The sequence below is a fragment of the Rutilus rutilus genome (assembly GCF_951802725.1).
Source record: "Rutilus rutilus genome assembly, chromosome: 6".
NCBI classification, from domain to species: Eukaryota; Metazoa; Chordata; class Actinopteri; order Cypriniformes; family Leuciscidae; genus Rutilus; species Rutilus rutilus.
The window spans coordinates 18,323,347-18,338,977 of NC_140214.1; the positions used below are offsets into that span (position 1 = coordinate 18,323,347).

The 15,631-nt window shown below is 35.3% G+C and overlaps 3 protein-coding genes across 3 annotated transcripts; 1 reads left to right on the forward strand and 2 right to left on the reverse strand.

Annotated features, from left to right (window-relative positions):
* Positions 1-533: 533 nt before the first annotated feature.
* stard3nl (STARD3 N-terminal like) lies at positions 534-10,546 on the reverse strand. The gene is made up of 9 exons (XM_084412675.1): positions 10,416-10,546; positions 8,263-8,547; positions 8,063-8,140; positions 5,180-5,257; positions 4,953-5,006; positions 4,744-4,861; positions 4,496-4,594; positions 1,506-1,561; positions 534-1,412 (listed from the first exon to the last, which is right to left on the reverse strand). The coding sequence occupies exons 2-8, from the start codon at positions 8,464-8,466 to the stop codon at positions 1,509-1,511; spliced, it is 684 nt and encodes a 227-aa protein (XP_084268801.1). The 5' UTR covers positions 8,467-8,547; positions 10,416-10,546; the 3' UTR covers positions 534-1,412; positions 1,506-1,508.
* A 445-nt stretch (positions 10,547-10,991) lies between these two features.
* Positions 10,992-13,746, reverse strand: epdr1 (ependymin related 1). Its single transcript, XM_084412679.1, has 4 exons — positions 13,642-13,746; positions 12,739-12,985; positions 12,035-12,243; positions 10,992-11,913 (listed from the first exon to the last, which is right to left on the reverse strand). Exons 2-4 carry the CDS (start codon positions 12,981-12,983, stop codon positions 11,723-11,725), a joined length of 645 nt encoding a protein of 214 aa, XP_084268805.1. The 5' UTR covers positions 12,984-12,985; positions 13,642-13,746; the 3' UTR covers positions 10,992-11,722.
* Positions 13,747-13,813: 67 nt separating this feature from the next.
* On the forward strand, positions 13,814-15,590 carry nol7 (nucleolar protein 7). Its single transcript, XM_084412678.1, has 8 exons — positions 13,814-14,030; positions 14,131-14,191; positions 14,343-14,398; positions 14,481-14,509; positions 14,593-14,635; positions 14,724-14,845; positions 14,933-15,010; positions 15,101-15,590. The coding sequence occupies exons 1-8, from the start codon at positions 13,906-13,908 to the stop codon at positions 15,172-15,174; spliced, it is 588 nt and encodes a 195-aa protein (XP_084268804.1). The 5' UTR covers positions 13,814-13,905; the 3' UTR covers positions 15,175-15,590.
* Positions 15,591-15,631: the final 41 nt, after the last annotated feature.

Below are 15,631 nucleotides of genomic sequence, written 5' to 3' on the forward strand. Positions count from 1 at the left end.
GCAGATACATATTTAATTATGTGCCACAATTTCTATCAACTTAATTGAAAAAAAAAAAAAAAAAAACAGTAAAATAATAATAAAACTTACTACTAATATGTCAGCTAAATGAATTCAAAGAATTTTAAAGAATAATCTATTAATACTTTATATGGTTTACTGTTTTAGCTAAATTAATAAAAGAGCATTTCTTGAATCTGTTTTAATGAAGTTTAAAGATCAAAACCTCAGACATGAATTTGAAAACATCACGCTGGCGATTGAAACTGCTGCGGTAGGAAAATGTGGTTGGGTATGTAGTGTACACACCACTAGCGGAGGCGCTTACTGGAAAGAAAACATGCAGCAGTTTAACCACAGCATGATTGGCTGATAATTTATTAGCGGCTGCAGGCTGTTTGTCTTGTTAATCTAAGCTGTTATTTGTGGGCGAGGAGGCTGCAACATCCGTGAGAGCGCAAACTGACTCTCGGCAGGGGTTTCCGCTCCCCTCGCTTTCAGTCTGTAAAAATTGATGCATAGAAACACACACGTTTAATAAAAACATCGTTTTAATACACAACGAAAGAGGAATATACAATCTGCCATTATCCTGCATATTCGAGGCTTTGTGATGGAAACATATGGAGATTCTTTATATATTCATAGAAAACCGAAGGTCCCAGACCCGAGGTACATAAGCCCTTATTCAGTAAGCATGGCACAAGTCAACAGAAAGTAGATTTATTTTAAGATGATTTTGTTTAGGAATGCTTACTGAAGAGGAGCCAAAGACAAACATAAAAATGTATTACATATCCATGCATCATTACAAGTCGTATTTCTTCATTGAAGTGCTTTTCATGCTAAACTTGGCCAGTCCTTTATTTATTTTGCAAGTAAATCGAGTCTCTAGCGTCATTAAACCGGAAAACATGAAATCTTCACACACTAAAGAGTGGCAGTGCAGACCCGAGACTTTACTGCTATTCACATTTAGGTCTTCTCCAGTGATGCATGTCAGATCAGAGGCATAACAATGTGTTAATGAACATTTGGAGCTTTACTGCATGAACATGTGAGACGGCAGTCGCTTTGTTACACAGAAGCAGTTGAAGAGCGTCATGTGAAAATAAGCAAAATCTCGTGGTATTATTTGTTGATTAAATTCAAAATACACATTAAAATTGTTCATTTTTTTCAATCAGTGCTGTATAAGCAAAATAGGTTTTTGTTCAGTGACGCACACAATGCGATTGCACTAAGAGCTTGTGTGGCAAACTGCTGATCATGGCGATGGTGGATCTAAGGCAGAGTGACTGTCTAGTTCTGGTAACCCACGTACACAAACCCATATTAAGACACACAGCCCGAAGTGGAGCAGCGCTGGAAGAGGCTGTTGTATTCCAGAAGTCAGTGTTAACTCTGAGCTCCTAATAACAATAAAAATACAGTCCTATTAGTTAGATTGAGACAGATGGAGGAATAAAAAAGCTATAAAAGAACCATTCATATTTTCTGAATACCTGCTAGACGATGGGCTTCTCAAGATCATGTTTATCATCGAGGTCTTCATCAGAGTCTAGAGAAGCAAAAGGTCATATTTAGTGAGTGTTTAACATCTCTGTAGGCATACTGAACATGTCGTTGTTTGCACACAACAAACGGGCCGAAAAAACAAGGATGTTTCTTTTCATACTTTCTCATATGTGACCCTGGATCACAAAACCAGTCACAAGTCGCACGGGTATATTTGTGGCAATAGCCAACAATACATTGTATGGGTCAAAATTATCCATTTTTCTTTTATGCCAAAAATCATTAGGATATTAAGTAAAGATCATGTTCCATGAAGATATTTTGTAAATTTCCTGCCTTAAATATATCAAAAATGTATTTTAGTGAGTGGATGCAGCAAAATCGCCAATAGAAATGGACAACTTTAAAGTCGATTTTCTCAATGTTTATATTGTTTTGCACCCTCAGATTCCAGATTTTCAATAGTTGTATCTCGACCAAATTTTGTCCTATCCTAACAGACCATACATCAATGGAAAGCTTATTTATTCAGCTTTCAGGTGATGTATAAATCTCAATTTAAAAAAAATGTACCCATAAGACTGGTTTTGTGGTCCAGGGTCACATATTACTAAAGTACACATCATTTTGTTGCCTGTGCTGTTTTTCAAAGCACTAAAAAAACTGAAATAATATTGTGAAAAAATGTATAGATATTCTTAACAAAAATATAAAAGTGAATAAAAATCGTTAGGGTAAGTATTCGTTCTCTATGTTTCAGAAGCCCCGTTTACTAAGATGAGCAACAAATGTGTGAGTAAAATCAGCCCAGAAAAGTGACAGTTTTCATGCTGTGAATCTAAAGCGCACAAAGGCACAGTAGAGTCCTGCAAAGACATTTGCGAACATTTAAAATTAGTGCATTAAATATAAAGGGACACATAGTGTTTAGTTGCCCCCAATGGACTGGACACTACTGATTTAATTTGTCACGAAGAAGTGTAAAACAAATCAATCTACCAAGACAATACAAAGACAAGTCGATCAATAAATAAACAGAACACATTTTGAAATTTACTGAAGATAAATGAGTAAATCCACAGACAGATCAGCAACACTGTGAATTATCTGTATAACAGTAATTCGGTATGCAATGCATGTACAGTATCAGTCAAAAGTTTGGAAACATTACTATTTTTAATGTTTTTGAAAGAAGTCTCTTATGCTCATCAAGCCTGCAGTTAAAAAAAAAAAAACAGTAATATTATGAAATATTATTACAATTTAAAATAATGGTTCTCTTTTTTAATATATTTTAAAATATGATGATTTGATACTCAGTTATTATCAATGATGGAAACAGTTGTGCTGTTTATTATATTTTTTTGGAATACTTTTTTCAGGATTCATTGATGACTAAAACGTTAATAGCATTTATTCATAAAAACAGCATTTATTCAAAATAAAAACATTTCTAACAATATAAATCGTTACCATCACCTTTTATCAATTTAACGCATCCTTGTTGAATTAAAGTACTAATTTCTTTAAAAAAAAAAAAGTTATTGTTCCCAAACTTTTGAACGGTAGTGTATATTGTTACAAAAGATTTCTATTCTAAATAAATACAGTTCTTTTTAACTTTTTATTCATCAAATAATCCTGAAAAAAGTATCTCAGGTTATAAAAAAAATATTAAGCAGCACAACTGTTTCCAACATTGATCATAAATCAGCATATTAGAATGATTTCTGAAGGATCATAAGACACCAAAGACTGGAGTACTTGCTGATGAAAATTCAGCTTTGCATCACAAAAATAAATTACATTTTAAAGTATATTAAAAAAGAGAACCATTATTTTAAATTGTAATAATATTTCATAATATTACTGTTTTTTTTTTTTTTTTTTTTTTTTTTTTTTAACTGCAGGCTTGATGAGCATAAGAGACTTCTTTCAAAAACATTAAAAATAGTAATGTTTCCAAACTTTTGACTGGTACTGTATATGCAGATTTGCTCATAAAACATTTCTTACTATTATTAATGTTTAATTATCAGTATTCTTTGATGAGTAAAAAGTTCTAAATAACAGCAATTATTTGAAATAGAAATGAAATTAACTTATAATTACTATTAACAAAAGACTCAAAACTTTTGAATGGTAGAGTATATGTGTGTGTATATATACAAATTAATTTAGTCTGAATCAGATAAGTTTAGAGTAACATCACGTACAATTTCTTTATAAAGTCATTTAACTGACTGATCAAATTGATCTAATTGTACCCCACACTGTAGTCCTCAATGGACCAAAAAAAAAAGAAAAAAGGGGGGGAAATGTGCAAACATTGTGAAAATGGGTGCAAGATATACATAGTTGACATTAATTATTGTTAGCAAAAATGTTGCGGATTGACATGTAAAACTAAAGTTACACTAAAGAAATGGAGACGAGTGTATATATATATATATATATATATATATATATATAAATGCTATGACTCATCTATTTATATATTTATTATATTTAGTTTTAGAGTGTATAAGATATAAAATGATAATGGCGCAAAATGCACACTTTGTAATTTATTAATAGGAGACGGTAATAGTTTAAATATTTTTTAGGCGCTTTAATACTGCTGCAACGCCTCTAAATACATACATTTATCCTTGAAAATCTCTAGCGCTCACCACAGTGCACCTGAGCTCTGACAGTGGCATTTCCTGGAAAATACACATCTGTTACTGTTGTAAAAATGTGGTGAGAACATTATATCTCTCATTTGTAAGAGTGATCTCTGTTTAAATAAACTATAACTAAAAATAAAAATAAAACATAAATAAGAACAAAATGTTACACAGCTGATTCACTAATCTTTTAAGCTATCAAGCGCCATAACCAGAAAAAAAAACTGGTAAAAGACATGATTTTAGATTTCCATGCAACCCATTTTCATGGTTGTCCGGCTTGTATTGGGCATTCAGTAAGCTATTACCTGCCATGGACTCAGGAGGAGAGTAGAACTGGCCTTCTGAAACAGGTCCTGGGTATAAAAGAGGTTCTCGATCTGGCACACTCTGCACTGAAAGATACCCTAACACACAGGACACACATGATTGCTAAACATAATGATACTGACAGACTGTAAGAGCAAATGAGCTATAATGTCATCTACGTCCATTAGCCTTCACTGATACCGCTTGTAAATGCTTGTCTCACTGAAATTAGATATTTGATTCTCACTGATTTCATCACCAGCCTCTTGGGGCAGGACTTTGAAGTCCAGCAGCCACGTCTCCATCCATGCCAAAATGAAGGAGATGATGGGTAACAAATACCCAAACGCCCCCTGAGACAGGAGCTGGACAAAGGAAGAACATTTTTGGATCAATGGAAAAAGTGTGTAATTCTTAAATGTAAAAAAAAAAAGCGGAATAAAAAACATCTCATACCTTTGATACAACTACTTTCACTATTAAGAAACCACTGGTGATTGCTGTAGTTATCTGTAATGAAGATATGATGATCATTACATGAATCTATATTAAATCGCTTACATTTTTATGTGAAGCTCAGTGTAATAGTTCGATTAAGCAGCAGAAACAAAGTTCCAGCTTGTTATTAATGAGTAAAGCAACAGTGCCCTCTGGTGGAGGAATGTAAAGTAAAGGCTGCCTACCGCAATGGCCCACCAATGACGCACTTTACACACTGCATACGCAAGAATCAAGGCTGCAAAGCGGAACACAGCCAAGAGCTGAGGAGAAAAACATACAAGCATAAGAGACTGCAAACGTTTGTACAGTGGTGTATATTTCGACACACTTGAATGTGTTATCTACCTTTCAAAACCGGTTTATCAATATTTCATGAAAGATTTGTTGCTTTAAAACTCCTGTTCAAGGATTGCTGTCAGGTAACATTTTTAAAATGGCAGCACTGTGTATTTGCATAAATATAATCCACACAGCAACTTACAGGGCGAAGTCTACGGGGATATTTTACCAAGCTGTCTTAAAAAATGTTTGACTTAATTTTAAACACTGCATCAAACTAAGGCAGAAACTCGCACATTTAAAGGATCTAAAACAAAGCTTTTAAACACCAAAGAATAGCTGAATCTGTATATCAAAGAAGCACCCCATAAGCATGTGACCCAAGATAGAAGGGTTAAAGAGTTCAATTTGGTCATCTTTTCCTCACCCACCATGTCGTTCCAAATCTGTATGTTTTTCTTTCTTCTGTGGAACACAACAGAAGATACTGTCCACATAATGAAAGTCAGTAAGGTTTGTTGTTTTGTACAACAATGAACAAAAACATTATATGGATGAATCATTTTTCAAATGATCTTCCTCCACATTAGAATAATAGTCATACACGCATTTGGAACGAGATGGGGATGAGCAAATGATGACATCTTTAGGTAATCTACCCCTTTAAGATCAATAATGAAGATTTCCTGGACAGAAACCTTGTGGTTTGAAAGAGGCATGAGTGAGGTCATCTACGTTGAGAGAGAAAAGTCATCTTTGAAAAGGGAACTGTGGAATGGACTGGCCCTAAAATTTTACCACACCAGTTTCATCTTAAATCACATCTTAAATGTTGGTAATTTCCCTGCTAATGAGTCAAAAATGGAGTATATTTTAAAGAGCATATGCTGAGACTTTATGTTGATATTTCACACACACACACACACACACACACACACACACACACACACACACACACACACACACACACACACACACACACACACACACACACACACACACACACACACATATATATATACAGTGGGTACGGAAAGTAATCAGACCCCCTTAAATTTGCAGCCATTTGCTAAAATCATTTAAGGTCTTTTTTTTATTTTTTTATTATTGTACACACAGCACCCCATATTGACAGAAAAACACAGAATTGTTGACATTTTTGCACATTTATTAAAAAAGAAAAACTGAAATATCACATGGTCCTAAGTATTCAGACCCTTTGCTGTGACACTCATATATTTAACTCAGGTGCTGTCCATTTCTTCTGATCATCCTTGAGATGGTTCTACACCTTCATTTGAGTCCAGCTGTGTTTGATTATACTGATTGGACTTGATTAGGAAAGCCACACACCTGTCTATGTAAGACCTTACAGCTCACAGTGCATGTCAGAGCAAATGAGAATCATGAGGTCAAAGGAACTGCCTGAAGAGCTCAGAGACAGAATTATGGCAAGGCACAGATCTGGCCAAGGTTACAAAAAAATGTCTGCTGCACTTAAAGTTCCTAAGAGCACAGTGGCCTCCATAATCCTTAAATGGAAGACGTTTGGGACAACCAGAACCCTTCCTAGAGCTGGCCGTCCGGCCAAACTGAGCTATCGGGTGAGAAGAGCCTTGGTGAGAGAGGTAAAGAAGAACCCAAAGATCACTGTGGCTGAGCTCCAGAGATGCAGTCGGGAGATGGGAGAAAGTTGTAGTAAGTCAACCACTGCAGCCATCCACCAGTCTGGGCTTTATGGCAGAGTGGCCCGACGGAAGCTTCTCCTCAGTGCAAGACACATGAAAGCACACCTGAAGGACTCCAAGATGGTGATAAATAAGATTCTCTGGTCTGATGAGACCAAGATAGAACTTTTTGGCCTTAATTCTAAGCGGTATGTGTGGAGAAAACCAGGCACTGCTCATCACCTGTCCAATACAGTCTCAACAGTGAAGCATGGTGGTGGCAGCATCATGCTGTGGGGGTGTTTTTCAGCTGCAGGGACAGGACGACTGGTTGCAAATGAGGGAAAGATGAATGGACCTCAGACTGGGCCGAAGGTACACCTTCCAACAAGACAATGACCCTAAGCACACAGCTAAAATAACGAAGGAGTGGTTTCACAACAACTCCGTGACTGTTCTTGAATGGCCCAGCCAGAGCCCTGACTTAAACCCAATTGAGCATCTCTGGAGAGACCTGAAAATGGCTGTCCACCAACGTTTACCATCCAACCTGACAGAACTGGAGAGGATCTGCAAGGAGGAATGGCAGAGGATACCCAAATCCAGGTGTAAAAAACTTGTTGCATCTTTCCCAAAAAGACTCATGGCTGTATTAGATCAAAAGGGTTCCTTCTACTAAATACTGAGCAAAGGGTCTGAATACTTAGGACCATGTGATATTTCAGTTTTTCTTTTTTAATAAATGTGCAAAAATTTCAACAATTCTGTGTTTTTCTGTCAATATGGGGTGCTGTGTGTACAATAATGAGGAAAAAAATGTACTTAAATGATTTTAGCAAATGGCTGCAATATAAGAAAGAGTGAAAAATTTAAGGGGGTCTGAATACTTTCCGTACCAACTGTATATGTTACCAATCAGCGAATTTGTAGAGAAAAGTCATAGATTTGTGGACAAGATATTATGTATATGCTAATTGTATTATATTAGTGTAATTACTGTTGTAATATTTTCTTATTTAAATGTTTACATTTTTATGAATTAATTAATTATTAGCTTTGCGTCAACAAGCCAGTTTGGGAAACCCTGCAATAGAGGGCAGCGTATTGGCCAGTACTTACAAATATGTCAAAAAAGGATTTGTGGTAATCATACTGCAACACCTCTTGCTTCAGTTGCTCTTGTATACCTCCATTGACCTGGATGAATATAGATGAAAAAAATAATTAACATATATAATACAAAATGTTGTGCAGCTGCATCACTATTAAACTGGTGTTTATCCACATATATTTAAAAGAACTTCTAAACCACAACATACATTAAGCTCAATGATCCACAGCAAGGTGACGAATAAAAGGTCAAAGGTCACGAATAAGCAAAAGGTTCTTCGGACATCGGAGATGCACTTCTTCTCTCCTGCTTCATAGGACTCGATACGGGAAGAAATGAGGGTGGAGTTAATGTTTCCCACACCCCTTAGAGTGGCCCGGGACCCCACACTGCTGCTGCACTGGCTGTCCATGACTCGTCCGTCTCGTCCACTCGTGTCACTCCATTCACACTCACACTTCTGGAGAGTCAGACTCTGTAGCCATGCCTAGTTCTGAAAGGACACAGAAAAGGGAGGCATTTCACACAGTGGTCAAAGGTTTATAGTTATTGCTGTCATATGATCAGACTTTGTGACATCATCATATCAACTAAACTACCAAACATCCTGTACCGTCACTAAGTGGATATACTTAAAATAAATTAAATAATAATAATTAAAAACAAAACAAAGAAAACAAAACATTAACACCAATTATAGAGTGCAACAGTTGGGTTCCGGAAGTGAAAATCCCATTCATTTTCTCCATATGGGAATTGATTTAAACCAATAACTTACTGGACCTACTGTAATCTACAATGTTGTTGAAACAATCAAATTGTAAGAAAAAAAAGTGCCCGCAAACTCCAATGTAGCACTGAGAACGACGTAATCAAGTCAATCTGTGTATGTGTATATATTCATATAGCAAAAACATATATGGGTATGTGGTTTAAACACAATATGTGTGTAAACAATATTTATCTGTTTTTAATTTGATTGTCACTCGCTATGACTCATGGGATTGTAGTTCTTTCCCTAATTAGAGATGTTAAGTACACGTACATTTTGTCCAATTTTCTGATTCTTCTTTGTGTCATTGTTGATTCACCCCATAGCTAATAACTCTTAAATAAAGACTTATAAAACCCCTTCCAGAACCAAGGCTGAAAAAGTGGGCACTGTTGCACCCTATTTCATGTATGCATCTCTGGAATACTAGATTCTGATTGGTCAACCGAGACATTCCGCTGTAAAATAATGAATGTTAAAATAATAACCGTTTACTATGGTTGTCGTGTATAAATGACAGCTCATATGGGATGTTCTGTCACACCTGACACCTCGATAGTAATTACAACTCAAATCAATATTTTGTGTCTATTATGTATTCGCTAAGTAGCAGTGTAATAAGCAGGATAATGTATGATCATGATCAAAACAGACAAGAACTTGTACCTAAATGAAGACATCATGACAATTCTGAAAAACAAAACTATCAACCAAATGTCTTAAAGTGGATTCATCTTGCTAAAATCAACAATGTTTCCTATAATGCAATTTCAATCACAGTTGAAAAGACTATTGAAAGTAAGTGAATATAACTAAGCTTCATAAAATAAACTAAGCATGAAAATCTAGTCCCACAAGTCTTATCAGGAAGAACCCCAGATTACGTTTAAAAACAGGCAAGAGTTTACGAGAACAGTAACTCTCTGTTTGGTTAGTGGGACAAGTTCCTCTTACTGATGTCATTTAGGCCTAACGTTACCGAAAAAGAACGAGCACAGGAATTGTCATGCATTGTTTGCACATGACTAACGTTACACTGGGCAGGATTGTTTTGCTTCCCCAGTAAATAACTGATGAGAAGAGAACTGACTTCTTTATGCTGTCATTTATATAGTTATGGACTAACGTTACCCTTAATAACAATATAAGACATTTGGCATTATTGCTTTATCTATGACTCTAGCTAAAATGGAAATGGAAAATGTTAGTAAGTTACACAACCCAAATAACTGATATGAGTTCGTCTGTGTTTATGTTGTGAAGTGTTCATTTCATAGCTCTGCCAAACCAATGTACATGCTATGGGCTAGCATGATAATACAGCATGATAATACAACAGTATAACAGGAAACCCAGCGAGAATTTCTCAAAATGTGAAACATAGTGTCATAATAGCACACCACAAATTTCTATCTTGCTGACTAAAACTGTAACAAGCGAAATAAGCAATCCTAAACTAACAATCTCTCTTGAAAACAATATATCCGGTTACACTTGAGGCAATCAATCTGCAAAACAGCAGCGGCTTCTTGTCACGTTAGCATTGCTTTATCAAAGTAAATGTGTGTGTTATCGATCATGTCGCTTACCTTGGTGAGCAATCTTATAAAAGTACGTGTTGTATTACAGTCAACCGATAAATCAATGAGGATCTATCTCGCTGAGAATTCCGCACCATCTGATTCTGATGACTTTCGTTTCAGACAGGAAATAGTGTGATGTTGTTTTGGAAAGGGGATTCTGGGATATGTAGTAGCATCCGGAACTGCGTCAGGCCTGCCCACAATTCTAATTTAATTCATTCATAGTTCTAAGCATCAAGTAAATATAACAAACAATAACATAGTATAACAGACCTATCTGATTAGATTTTTGTTTTGCTATAGAAAGCTATATATGCTCAAGCCCTAACATTTGAATTCATTGAATTAGAAAGAAAAGAAGTGGCAAATGATGCTAAAGCTTCTATCAGAACAAACTTTGCTCATTTTTGATTTTTAATCAACTGGTGTTAAGGTCCTTTTAGTGGATGTGTGAAGTCAGTTCTCCTCAAATTCACAAAAGCATTCTAACGGAGTAAAGTGTAGTTCATCACATTAATTGTGGTCGCCAAACGCTTTTGTCTTCGTTTTAAACAATAACTCTATTCCATTCATGTTAAATGTAATGTTTATAGCATTTAATGCATAGTTTTAAAGTCACTGTATTCTTTTAAGTTAATCAAGAAGCTATAAGCAAACATTACTTGATGACATTATGCTATTTCATTTCTTTTATGTTGTTAATTTACAAGATCCTTATTTCAAACCTCTACAGACTGGAGCAAAAAAACAATGCTTTCATTAAACAGCACAATCTGATGTACTCAACTACAGCTAACAAGTCTTTATCTATGCAAAACATCACTGGTTAATTGTCTTATAAAGGCTATATAATGTAAATCAATGTGCTCAACAACCGTGGTAGTGAGGTAAACAATTTTATTCTAGAATTAAATTCTAGGTTTCTTCAACAACTATACACAAAATAAACTGTAAGCATCCAAACTGTAAACTAAAGGCTAAATAAAATAATAATAAGAGAAACAAAATATGAACTGTAAAACAAACAAAAAAAGTACTAGGCTACATTAATCCACCCTGGATCAGCACAACGCAGCCAAAAATGTGGCATATTAAAAACGAGGCTTCAATAATATGAGGCACATTTCATACTGTAAATCAACGAGAACTAGTGAACTTAAAACTGACATTCTTGGTTTATTTCTAAGCTTATTATGTTTAACAGTACCTGCACTCAATTCAAGTGCTCTTTGTCAGTGTAATATCAGTTCTTTAGAAGCTGTTACTGTATTATGGTTAATATGTACTGTGATGAGCAGAGATGAGTGAGGTATTCAGCAGTCGGATGTCATCTTCTCAGACAGTGCTGACTGGCAGGTGCTGGGTGGGTTGAACACCTCAGGGTCACTGATGCCCAGCTGAAGGTCAAAGAAGCGAGTGGACGTGGTCACGCTACTGTTCTTTGCGTATGTCTCCTGCACAGGATAGCAGTCCTTCAAAGTGTACACACCAACCCAAGCTTCGTCTGTGAGAGACCGGAAAAATGTGCAAAGTTCAGATAATCAGGACCATTTTAGAGTTCCTATATAAAAATCAAGGCACATGTAATGCGCAAAATGTACAACGTAACTATAACAAACATTTACTTTTGCGGGCCGGTTTTCGATCAGACCATTCTTGAACTTCGATCATGTCTCCAGGTCCTCCAATGAAGTACTGGTCCTCATATGTGGAGTTCAGGGGTATATCATAAGGGTCCCAGGCCTCCGTCAGAGCGATCTTTGCACACTGCTTGGTAATTTCCTCAATCTGGAAAAGCACTCCACTCTTGAACAAGTAGATGTACTCAAAGAACCTCAAAGAGAATTGCACAGTGCAAATAAATGAATGCAAAGGAAATTTACAGTTATATAATTTAAATCAATTGAACTTTATCCTGTTTTACTAATATTTCAGAACACAAGAACTGTGTGTGTGGTCATTCTAATTTTGACTATAATGGATCATCTGCATCCATTGTGAACAACAAGCTCAGACATTTCAAAACACTGCAAGCAAAAAAAATCGTACTTGGAGTTGGTATCTGTATTGTTTTCCAGTACAAATATCTAAACATTCTTAAATCAAGACACATTTACTTGAGAAGCAAAACAACTGATTTATTCTAATAATTAAGTGACTGTACACTTAAAAGAATTAAGAATTTGAATTAAGTTTATGTTTCTTACTACATTGGCAGATAAGAATGTTTAGATGTTTATACTGGAGAACAAGACAAAAAATGCTGAGTATTTTGCAGTGATTATAAAACGTATTAAAATATATTTCATAAAATATGATGAGTTCGTACTTTTTACAAGGCGTGTGTCCTGTCTTCTGCTCCAGAACCCTAATTCGCTGATTCTGTGCATCATAGGAGACCGCTGCCCGTGTGTTTCGTCCCGTGCCGTGGTCATATTGAACGGTCCGACCCTCCCACTGTAACGGCGCGAGGCAGGGCTGAGGCGCCGCCGCTACTGACGGAGGAGGAAAGCCCAGACACGGCACCATAGCGGACAATGACAATACCAGCGCAAAAACCACAAAGCCTGACATTTCTGTTGGTGCAAATCGATAATTACATGAAATTTAAATACTGACACGACGCCTTTGATTGGAGTGTTTTTTTCCAGCCGCAGTGTTTACGCTGGTGTCTCAAATCCACAATGAAAAAATACACCAGTCCAGCATTCATGTCACAAACACGTCAGAAACACCGATTGGTCAGATATAAAACCCGTATGACGACCCATAAGATTATTTTCCACTAGCATAGTTTATTTTTATTACTAAAATCTATTAACATTATATAATTACATTTATTAACAAATAAAATAAATTATTATTATTAATTACATTTGTTTGTTTTGCTGCAAATAACCATACGATTTCACCCTAATAATCACTAATGTTTTGAATGATCAATATTATAAATAATAATAGCTTGTATGGTAATAATAATAATAATAATAATAAAATGTACTATTAGGCTATTATTTACATTTTTGTTGTAAGGAACCATAAGATTTCACCATAATAATTTCAAGCATTTTAAATTATCAATATTATAAATCATAGTCTGTATTGTGGTAGTAGTAGCCTAGTCATAATAAAAAAAAACAAATAAAAAAAACATTGCCTTGCCGTAATAATTCATGATACAGGGCATTATGAAATACAAATATTAAATTATTAAAAATAAATAGTTATATACTTATCTCTGTTCACTGAAAAAGTGTAGTCAGTCTCTGGCGTATGTGCTATTATTATAAACTCCGCCATTTGCATCAGTTTGTTTACAAGCAGATATTTCAGGGACATCCGAACCACCAGATGGCAGCATCTATTGCAGTCAATACTTGTGACTTTAGTCTGTCTGTCTTTAATGTATTTTCAACGTTGTTGGTGTTTAATATGGCGAATTCCGTTCAACGTGTGTACTGAACTCAGGCTTACTTCACTTAAAGAGACTAACAAAATGTCTGAATTGGCACAGAGTCAGTTTGAGTCCAGTGATGATGAACTTCCAGAGGAGGTTACCTTTGATGCGTCCAAAAGTGCTGCTCTGAAGAGCGTTAAAGATGCACTGGAGTCAGCTAAAAGGTCTGTGAGTGTGTGTCCACTGGCTCTAGACACACAGACCACATGAGCTCATGGGTTTTAAACAGTTTTTTTTATATATATATTTTCTCTTTGTTCTCAGAGAAAAGAATCTATTGAAGGAGAAGCGAAGGAAAAGACAACAGCTTTTTCAAGAACAAAAGGTATAAGGTTGTGTTACCATCCCCAGGATGTCGAATACATTATTATTAGAAAAGTTTATACACTTTAACTTAATCCAACACAATTAATTGTAGATGTAACATAAATCCCAAAATCTAAACATAATGACATGTTACATCTGTTGTTTTTCAGACGAGAAAACGTCTTCCTGAAGACCTCCTGGAGGAATTTGATACAGAACCCCAAAAGTAAGCTCTCTAGATGAAAAGAATCATTGTAATTACTTAAATCATTTTGGAAACCTAATAAACTGTTATTTTCTTATTTTAGACCTGCTGAGTTATCAGACAACGTCAAAGGTAATACATTTTCTGTAACTTTAATCAAAACAATTGTTTCCTAATTGTCAATTTAAGTATTGACTGACAAAACTATTTTATAGATGATGAAGAGACAAATGCCACGTCAGAAACAAACTCTAAAAGGTAATAATAATAGCAATTAGCTGTTTACATTCACCTTACTGTAAGGCTTCCTCGTGTTATGTATAAATGGAAAAACATCTGATTTCAGTTTACCAGACAGTTACAGTGTAAAGAGAGTGAAGGATGAATCCGCTGCCAAATCACTGCAGCAAAGCGCAATCGACTTCATTCAGTCCCGCCTTTACGGACCAGGAACCAAAAGAACAAGCAGTAAGATGATAACGTTGTGCTGTTCAGACCCTCATTTTAAAACCAAATTTAGTAGAAAAACTAATATTTCTGTTTGTTTTTCTTCAGATGCAGAGCTTCTGTCCCTCAAAATGAAAAAGGGTGCCGGACAAGGCGCATCCGTGGAGTTTGTGAATAAAAAATATAGTGAGTATTGAGATTTTCATATTTAACGACTATATTATATTAGTTTTATTTTGGAAAGCAACAGTCTGAGCGGTCTTTATTCATCTACAGGTGCCGACTTAAAAAAGAAGATCACAAAGTCCAATAAAAGGTTTATACACAAACAGAAAATGGTTCCCTCCTGAGATCTAAAACAGGAGAATAAGTATAACACATGAGAACTGTAACCTTCCTTAGCTATTTTTGATCATATGGATCACATTTTACAAAAGGACACCTTTAATTTAGTACCTTTTCCGTTAACGCATAGTTAAAAAAATATTGTCAAATAAAATTCAGTCTCTGCCCATTCAAATAGAAATGATTATGATCTTCCATCTTGTTCAAATCAAAAGTAAAAAACCTGAATGTTCTCCATGTTTGCATATTTACTGTACACTTTATGTAAACCTGATCTGAGGCCTGACATTTCTTGTTTTAGTTACTTTTTACATTCATTTGACTATTGTAACTATATGACTGTAATGATCAAATGGACAAATCATGGTTGTGGCATTTAAAAAAGTTAACATATGTAATAAAACTTATTTTGCATTATTAATGCTCTTCATGGTCTAATTGCATACTTGTTTAACATCCGAA

Excerpts from the sequence above, each read along its gene's own strand:
- stard3nl (XM_084412675.1), bottom strand. The coding sequence starts at position 8,466 with ATGGACAGCCAGTGCAGCAGCAGTGTGGGGTCCCGGGCCACTCTAAGG. Across the intron at positions 4,862-4,952 it reads TGAAAGTAGTTGTATCAAAG|CTCCTGTCTCAGGGGGCGTT; the intron begins GTATGAGATGTT and ends TCCTTTGTCCAG. Across the intron at positions 1,562-4,495 it reads TCCTCCTGAGTCCATGGCAG|ACTCTGATGAAGACCTCGAT; the intron begins GTAATAGCTTAC and ends TTGCTTCTCTAG.
- epdr1 (XM_084412679.1), bottom strand. The coding sequence starts at position 12,983 with ATGTCAGGCTTTGTGGTTTTTGCGCTGGTATTGTCATTGTCCGCTATG. Across the intron at positions 12,244-12,738 it reads GGACACACGCCTTGTAAAAA|GTTCTTTGAGTACATCTACT; the intron begins GTACGAACTCAT and ends ATTCTCTTTGAG. Across the intron at positions 11,914-12,034 it reads TCGAAAACCGGCCCGCAAAA|ACGAAGCTTGGGTTGGTGTG; the intron begins GTAAATGTTTGT and ends GGTCTCTCACAG.
- nol7 (XM_084412678.1), top strand. The coding sequence starts at position 13,906 with ATGTCTGAATTGGCACAGAGTCAGTTTGAGTCCAGTGATGATGAACTT. Across the intron at positions 14,399-14,480 it reads TTTGATACAGAACCCCAAAA|ACCTGCTGAGTTATCAGACA; the intron begins GTAAGCTCTCTA and ends TTCTTATTTTAG. Across the intron at positions 14,846-14,932 it reads AGGAACCAAAAGAACAAGCA|ATGCAGAGCTTCTGTCCCTC; the intron begins GTAAGATGATAA and ends GTTTTTCTTCAG.